We start from the raw sequence: 9,262 nt of genomic DNA on the forward strand, positions 1-9,262 counted from the left end.
ATATTTAGGAAATTATTTATATTTTAAAAATAACGTTTGAAAAAAAGAATACAAACAAATATGAAAAATAAAATCGCTATTAAAAGTGGAGAAAATGACTTATCAAGGTAATTAACTTTTCGCTTTTTTCACATTTAGGCAAGTTTTTTTGTACACATTTAACTATTTAACTTGTTAATTTGTTCACATATTAGCCGGTGACAATGACAATATATGAACACATATAACAAATTAAATGGTCAAATGTGTATAAAAATAAAAATAATGCCTAAATACGAACAAAACGGCAAAATTCATTATACTCATAATTCATTTTCCCTTTTTGAAATTAACTCCTCCAAAATTAAAGGAGAAAGTACATCAATTTTTTTTTAAATTAAAAGTTTACTGGGGATGCCGGATGGATATGCATTAATCAGTGATCGAGGGATTTGAGCCTACTTTAACTTGACGCATCAAAATCACCATCCCAATGAATTTTTGGTATATAAAATTAACAAACGAAACAAGCGGAAGACACCATCTTTTTGCATTAACAAGCGAACATCCCTCTTCTATATCTTTACCTACTTCATATGTGTCTTTCTATTTTATATATTTTTCCTTTACTTTAAATAATGATAATATATGATATAATAATATATTAAATGAATCATATATACAAATTTAAACATTCAATTCCACTCTAAGAAAACTACTCTGCAATGGATATATATACGCCCGGCCGCTTGATCGAATTTGACTGTCTGTTGTTACATAATACAATTCTTGTAACGATTACGTATTGGTAAAAACAACAAGAGATTTAAAACTAATCTAAATAGGTTTAACTGGGTGAAAGTGTTTATTAGAGGATGATATACATTGGTAGAAGTGATACAAACATGTACGTATCTTCTACTCATCTCCATCTGCTACACATGCATGTAAACACACTCATCCACACCGACACACACCCACACGGGCTCGCACACACACGCACACACTGTATTTAGCTTCTCATCGACCAACGTCTTTATATGTAGAGAGGGGGAGAGATATAGGGAGAGGCAGAGAGATTTAAAGAGAGAAACATGAATAGCAGTGATCAACAGGGATCCCTAAATATGATGAAGAGGCGGTGGTTGCAGGATCACCAGAGAAGACTCATGTCCCAACCCTACATCAACATGCTCGTTTCTCAAAATAACGTCTCTTCAACTTCTCCTCCTCCTCCCATTCACAAATTTTTAAAAGAGGAGGACGATTTGATAGCCGGAGTGATTCCAGCGGTGACAGTGGTGGTGGAAGGTCGTTCAATCTGCCACCGGATCAGCCTTCACAATCACGACGGTTACAACAGCCTAGCTAAGGCTCTCCGCCACATGCTGGTGGACGACGAGCACAATGGCCATGTTCATGAAGAGCAAGAAGTAGGAGTTGATCTGTCAAATGCAGTACCAGGTCACATCATTGCTTATGAAGACATGGAAAAGGATCTTCTTCTTGCTGGTGATCTTAACTGGAAGTAAGTTATTTATTTAAATTTAAAATAATACTTATATATAATATACTTTGGTACTGCTTCTAGAAATAATAGAATATGTTATTTTTTACTTACTATTATAATATAACACCTATATATATTTATTAAACTAGCTTCGTATGCCAAAAAGGAATTGATTCGACCTTAAGTATGAATTATATATATCTGATTTTTAATAGAGATTTTATTGGAGTTAAATGGATGTATGTGTATTTTTTGTTGAAGGGATTTTATAAGGGTGGCAAGGAGACTTCGCATCATTCCAGTGAAGGCGAATTTAAGTAAAGGAAAATGATTCCAATAAGAGTAATTGTTGAAGAAGAAACATATCTTATAACTTCAAGTGACCTTCGTTCAAAAAGCGTTAAGACATTTGTGTTTGAAACATATGTAGCTAGTTATGGTATTTCATTTTTAGGTTTCAAACCTTATATGACCCCGTTGTTCAAAAAGAGTGTAGCCCGTTATAGTATTTCACTTTTTGTCCTATTTAAGTAATTATCGCTTTTCGGTGCAAGGTTTTATGAGATTATATTTTGGTCTTGCGGTTATTGCCATAAAAATATTTCAAGTTTTATGTGAATTTTGTTATGGAGATTTGTGAAGTGGAGCCCGCAGTAGAACTTATTATTAACTCCAACTCAAGGTCCTTAAACTGGATAATAAAATATGATACTTATTCGGTTCAAACTGATTTGAAAACATATTGATTCTTGAAAAATCAATTAGTTAAAAAAATGTTAGGTAATATTGAAATGATTTTTTAAATAATTTCTCATCAACTCTTGGATTCCAAAAAGTTGAGAATTTTAATTTTTCTAAGTTCATTATAACTTTTTAGGGTTTAAAAGACAAATACCTCTTAAAAATGCATAAACTAAAAGAGTGTTTGACAAAACTTATTTAAAATAATTATTAACTTTTTAACTTATATCTTATTAACTTATAGGGTATCAAAACAAAGTTTTTTTTAAAAAAGTGTTTGACAAAGCTTATCCGGTGTCAAAACGCTATAAGAACTTATAACATATATTTTTGTGTCAATGTAGGTTTAGGTTAAGAGATATATTTGTCAATTTCTTTGAATGGTGAAATAATGAGATTTTGATAAGTAAATGGTAAGTGACTTATCAAAATATAATATATTGGAGGATCCAAACAACTACAAACTGTTTTTTAAAAAGCTTTTATCAAAACACTCTTTTTGACTTATATCGGTGTAGAACCAGTAATAAGTCAAAAATCTTCCGTTTTAAGTTTTGCCAAACACCCTTTTCGATACACTTTAAAAAAACAAATTATTGATTTTCTCACCGTAAAAGTTAATTCAAACATTTAAAAAGAAAAAACTTTTTCTCACCACCATTCAATAAATCATTTTGTCTAAACATTATTTGAGGTTTAAAATGAAATCACAAACACCCACTGAATATCATGTTTATCCTTTATAAACTTCTAAAATATCAAATTTCCTATATCATATTTTTGACAATTTAAAATATTTTGTTATCAATTTTTTAAAACATAAAATCATTATAATTAGAAGAAAGTCTAAATTGACAATAATACTCTTGTTTCAAAATAGTGGAAAGTCTTTGAAGCCGTATTAGATTAAAGACATCACATATGAACATATGAGTAGGATAGTATTAGATTACATGAACCTTAAAACCATATAATTAACATAAAAGGTTGATAATTTGATTTCTAAAATCTTTTTCTCCTAACACAGTTAGGATAGTATTATATCACTTGAAGTTAAATTTGAATTAGCAGTGGCTATCATGTGGGTATTGAAAAAGAAAAACATTGATTTTCGTTCGTTGCTGTTCACATAAAGTGAAAAGAAAATGGTCTAAAATCAGCAAAGAATACATAGTGAGCATTAAAATCATTGAAGATAAGCAAAGAAATCCTTCAAAACCAGTAAAGTTCATAGTACATGTTGGAATAACTCAACGACCAACAAAATTGTTTTTACAAGAGGAATTGTGGATTCTGTAAAATCCATAAAAATCATGTCAAATTTAAACTTTTCAAAACATTTCAACCAATGACTATTACAAAACTTGTTTCCAAAATAGTATAATGTCAGAGTATCCCAAAAATCAAAATCATAAATCATGATGAGCTGTACGATCACGCCTTCGCATTCCCGCGATTATCAGAAGTACCTGAAACATAATCAACAACTGTAAGCCCGAAGCTTAGTGAGTTACCCTAATATACCCCTACATACATCAACATATACATAAACACAAACAACATACTATGGGTCGAGTCAATCATCGGGTTGGAAGACCCTAGGCCCTCAACCATCAGGTTGGAATGCCAACGTACTATGGGTGTAGTCATCATCGGGATGGAATACCCCAGGCCCACAACCATTGGGTTGGAATGCCTTCATACTACGAGTCCAATCATTCTCGGGATGGAATACTCACGGCCCACAACCATCGGGTTGGAATGCCCAGGTCTGTTGACTCTCGCTCAAATCAGATAAGCCTCAACCACCAATCAAACATGTGCACATATATCATATAATCACATAACAGTCTATAGACGGACAAACCTATCTAAGATATCATAACAACATAATAACATCATATCTACCAGGATACCGATCTAACAGATCATACTAGCATAATATCATCCTATCTACCAGAATACTGATCTAACAAATCGTAGCAACATAATTCCATCCTATCTACCGGGATACTGATCTAACAAATCATACTAGCATAACATATCAGGATAACAATCCAAAAGGGCCGACCTTGGTGCCTTAGACCCTTGAGTATAGTGAGGAAACTCACCTCACAGATGTCGAACTGTAGTGATAATGTCAAACTCCCAAATCGCAGCTACGAACTCCACCACCTATGTTTACCATAGGACCAAGTCCATCGTAATCTCAATTACCAAAATACCCTCAATAGTCCAACTGGTCAAGCCTTGGTAAAAGTGAAAGTCAACGGTTGCAGTCAACAGTCCATGTTGACCCGACTTGTTAAGTGCAGCTAGCAACTCGTCGAGTTCCTTAAGAACTCAGAAATCATAAAAACCCTAACTGACTCGCCAAGTTTCCAACCAACTCGTCGAGTCTATGTGTGTACAGATGTCGGGGAAAACCCTAACTAACTCGTTGAGTCCTCTTACTGACTCGCCGAGTTCATGCAAATCACATACGGGCAACCTTCATCTGACTCGTCGAGTCGGCTATGCGACTCGTCGAGTTCATGCAATCCATTTCCTATCCAGAAGTTTTAAAGCTACTCCAAAGCTCAAACTTTTAGATCTAGCTTCCTAAGGCATAGATTCCACGTAAAGTTGCAAACTTTACGTGCATGCAAGGTCCTAAAGGCTTAGAACACCAAGACCAAGTCTAGAATGGAGTTTAGGGCATGGTGAAGGGTTAATACTAGATAAAGCTAATATCTTTCTAAATTTGGGACCTAGAGGAGTCCAGATCTGAGACCATATCTTATGGACAAGTTCAAATCCGAGAATGACTCCATTTTTCCCCAAAAATGATCATATTCATGCATAAGAGAAGATACAAGAAATAAAAAGCCAAGGTAAATACTTTTTACCTTCAAATGAATGCCAAAATGAAGTGGATGCTGGATCCACAGGCTCCTTCTCGTTCCAAGCTTCTAAGTCTTCAAATCTCTTCAAGAAATGCACTAGAACACACTCTATTAGCCTCACACAGTCAAAGAATGGAGAGTTAGCTCGCTAGGGTTCTTTTCTGGACAATAGGCTGGTAAGGGAGGCTGGGGAGGGGAGTTAAGGTTCTTTAAATAGGAGGCAAACCCTAAAAATTAGGGTTTCCATGCACAGCCCCTACTCGTCGAGTCGGGGTCCTCTGACTCGTTGAGTAGGAGTCAAAACCCACGCGGAATGACTACGTTCTACACGATGAGTTGAGGCCTCCAAATCACCGAGTTCCTTCAATAAAATGAATATAAAGCTTTAAAAAAAATATACGTGGGAGTCGGGGTGTTATAGATTCGCCCTCTCCCTTTCGATACCAGGTCAGTACCTATATCTATAAGGGATACTTCTAAATCGTTGAACAACGATAGCAGACTGTGGACGATCCCCAACTCTGAATATTATCATGTGTGTGAGTTTCTCGTTTCTAGATACGTATCTCAAAAAATTTGTAACATGCGGAATCTAGAAGGTCAATTATGGAAATAAATTCCCTTTTTAGGGGCCAACTCGTTGATTTTATCGCATAAACTCGACGTGTTGGAAGCTTTTGGGGCGCGTGTTTTTAAGGACCAACTCGTCGAGTTGGTGTAGGGCAACTCGACGAGTTGGACGCTGTTTGAGAAAACCCTAATTTTAGGGCTTTGCACCCTATTTAATGACCTTAACTCCTTTTGCTGGCCTCCTTACCAGCCTCCTTGTCCAGAAAACACTAATTTCGTGTTTTATCCTTCAAGTTTAAGTGTGTGAGCTTGTGGTGAGCTTGTAGAGTTGGTTTTTGGTGTTCTTTGGAAGGAGTTTGAAGAATGAAGGTACTTAGTTTAGAAGGAAGGCTTTGGATCCGGAAACTCTCCATTTGTTGCAGTCCTTTTGAGGTATAAAGTCGAAACCTTGTGTTGTTATCTTCTAGATCTCTTTGTGGGATGTTTTAGCTTAATTTTTGGGTGTTTGGTTGGGTTGTCCAAAGGTTAAAGGTTTCAGGGGTTATTATGTTAGATCTGTCCCTTTTATGACCTCTCTTAGCATAAAGTTGCAAGTTTTGCTAAGTCCTAAGTCCCATCCATGCATTAAGTCCTTTATTAAGCCATTTTTGGGCTCTAGGGTTCCTTTCTTGCATGCATCAACGTAAAGTTGGAAACTTTACGTGATAATCCAGCCTTGGGATGCTAGATTTGTGTTTTGGGACTATGTTTTGAGAGTTTAAGGGCTTAATGGGTTAAGCTCCACTCTATTAAGTCAAGGATTCGGGTTTGGGTTCATTGTAGTGTTTTTAAGGGTAAAGTTGGAAACTTTACTCTTCTAGTCATCATTTGGGAAGAGATCTGAGATTGGAAGCTTCTAGATTCGATGGAAACGACTTATTTCATTAAGCTGTTTGATTCCTGACCAACTCGGCGAGTTCAGTAGGAGAACTCGACGAGTTGATGTGAGTTTTCCTGATCTGTGCATTTAATGGAGAAAGTCGACGAGTTGAAGGACAACTCGGCGAGTTGGGTAAACTCGGACTGTTGACTTTGACTTTTGACTTATAAATTATGGGAATTATGGGCTTAGTATAATGACCGTATAAGGTTGGGCCCAATTTGGAAAATTGGGCCATTAGTGGGCTTTGATGAACCTAGTAGTTTCTGGTATTTTGGGCTTGAGTTGTTAATGGACCATCGAGATACAAAGTGTTTGGACTAGAAAGAATGGTTGTGCCTTAAGTCAGGGCCACGTAAGGAGTTTGGGCCCAATTTGGAAAATTGGGCCATTAGTTGATTATTGGGCCTTTGGGCCTTTCAGATCGTAGTTTGGATCATGGGCTTGGTCAAGCTAGGTTGGGGGTAAAATGGTCCTTTTACCCCAGGTATGGAGTTGTGGTTATGGATTGGAGCCTAGTTGTTAATTGGGTGTATTATTGATATTGCTAGTTCAGGAAGCCGTCAGGGCAGCAACTAGGGATTTTTTCAGTGAGCTTCTGTAGTGCGAGGTGAGTCTCCTCACTATATCCATGGGTCGAAGGCACCAATGCCGGCCCATTATGTGTTATGTGGTATGATAGTTGTTCTTTGATATGTGGTATGCTAGTTGTCTCTGTGATACTTGCATGGAAGACCTCGAGAGGGGGGGGGGGTGCCCGAGGCAGTTGGATATCAGACCATGGGGGGTGCCCATGACATTTTAGGCAAAGACCATGGAGGGAGCCCATAGCATCCCGGATAAAGACGATGCAGGGGAGCCCATGGCAATTACATGAATGTTGCATGATATTATGTGGTTGTATGTTATATGGTATTTTTGGGAACTCACTAAGCTTTGTGCTTATGGTTTTTGTCACACCCCCAAACCAAGGATGGCGGAAACGTCCGGGGGTGGAGGACTTCATGTATAGTATCATAACAACAATTGTAATAGTAATTCAAGCAAACCCAACCAACATATATATAATTGAAAAAGTTACATCATTGTATGAATTACATGTTTACGAATCAATTACATTATGTTGACAAAATATGAAATAGTAGACGCCTTAGCGTCCCATCCTCAAATGCACTTGGTTACCTGTTTAATGATTTCCTGAGAATACAAGTTGTTTGAAAAAGTGTCAACACAAGGGTTGGTGAGTTCATAAGCTTTTGTTTGGTATTATTAAAAGCTTTTCGTTTGTAAAAGTAGTATTTGTGTTAGAAAATCCAATATTTTCCTTAATGTGTAAATGTAGTCTTAAAACCCAAAGACCGAAATGTACAAGTAATTTGTCATATTTATAGTAAAACAATGCAAGTTTAAATCGACATAAACTCGTTTGATTTTAGTGAAATCCCCGTAAATTCTATGTTTGTTAATACCACATGTGAGTTATTATAACCATGCTATGACCTAGTTGGCCTGAAACGACGTTCTTCAGGCGTCGGAAATGTTATGACATTTGTCACCCCAGTCCTGTCGGTCTACCTGTTGCATGCAGCTAAGGTGTGGGTTTGTCAGACCCAATATAGATCTATACACAAGTATCACGCTCTCCCTCGAGGAGACTCTGGTTATAATACAGGACTTATTTGTAAATTGAAGCGAATGTCTCACAGAAGTCATTAACGAATTTACGTGTAGTGTAATGAAAACTTGGTACCGTATGGCCGTACCTTGCTTAATGAAAATATCCTTTGTATAAATGTACCCTTTTTAAATGTATGTGTTATGTAATGTTTCATAAAGTCATTAACGGAATTACGTGTTATGAAAACTTGGTACCGTATGGCCGTACCTTGCTTAATGAAAATATCCTTTGTATAAATGTACCCTTTTTAAATGTATGTATTATGTAATGTATCATAAACTATACCTATTATAGTTTATCAACCAAGGGTAGTACGTAGTAATGTATGCAAACTATATTCAAAATAGTTTATTAAATGTTTGAATGTACCGGTTGTACTTTGATTATAATCACTTGTTATTCTTTATATTTTATATGTCCAAATCCATTTGTAAACTGATGTGTGTCTAAATATTAAGATAAAATGTCATACATTGCAATAACATATAATCACATAAAGATATACACCTTGCTCAACATGTTACAAGGTGAAATGAAATTGACAGCAGCTTTTTGTTGAATACAGTTTTTGTTGCTGTTCTTAGAAAATTTATAGAAAAATCATCAAAGCTCCAAATCCAAATCCGCAAATTCCGAGAGTTTGTAATATGAGTCTAGTTTGTTCGTAAATTTTATCATGATTTTTAGTGATTTCTAACAGAGGTCAAAATGTCCATAATCACAGGCTGGTCCGGGTTTGCCTCTGAAATGATAGGCAGTTTTGTAAAAATCACCATAAATTGTAGAAACATCACATGGAGATGTGCAAGTAGCCATTTTAAAGCTAAGAGTTTGAGCTACTTGCACCTGGAACAGTTTTGAAAACTAAAATATTTAAGTTGACCAAAACAGTCTGTGATTAAAGTCCATCTTTTCTGATGTAATCTGTTAGAAAAAGTTTAATTGTGTTCTTGATGATTTTACTTGTATTCCCCCCTTAA

General features: G+C 36.0%; 1 protein-coding gene across 1 annotated transcript; it reads left to right on the top strand.

Moving 5' to 3' along the window:
* Positions 1-931: 931 nt before the first annotated feature.
* IAA33 (indole-3-acetic acid inducible 33) lies at positions 932-2,068 on the top strand. Its single transcript, XM_079053055.1, has 2 exons — positions 932-1,507; positions 1,751-2,068. Exons 1-2 carry the CDS (start codon positions 1,074-1,076, stop codon positions 1,818-1,820), a joined length of 504 nt encoding a protein of 167 aa, XP_078909181.1. The 5' UTR covers positions 932-1,073; the 3' UTR covers positions 1,821-2,068.
* Positions 2,069-9,262: the final 7,194 nt, after the last annotated feature.

The sequence above is a fragment of the Lactuca virosa genome, chromosome 5 (assembly GCF_052849685.1).
Source record: "Lactuca virosa cultivar CGN04683 chromosome 5, Lactuca_virosa_CGN04683_v6, whole genome shotgun sequence".
Classification (NCBI taxonomy): domain Eukaryota; kingdom Viridiplantae; phylum Streptophyta; class Magnoliopsida; order Asterales; family Asteraceae; genus Lactuca; species Lactuca virosa.

What these genes read in the sequence shown, in the direction of transcription:
- IAA33 (XM_079053055.1), top strand. Translation starts at nt 1,074, where the DNA reads ATGAATAGCAGTGATCAACAGGGATCCCTAAATATGATGAAGAGGCGG. An exon ending in GCTGGTGATCTTAACTGGAA is followed by an intron (nt 1,508 to 1,750) that starts GTAAGTTATTTA and finishes TTTTTGTTGAAG; the next exon opens with GGATTTTATAAGGGTGGCAA.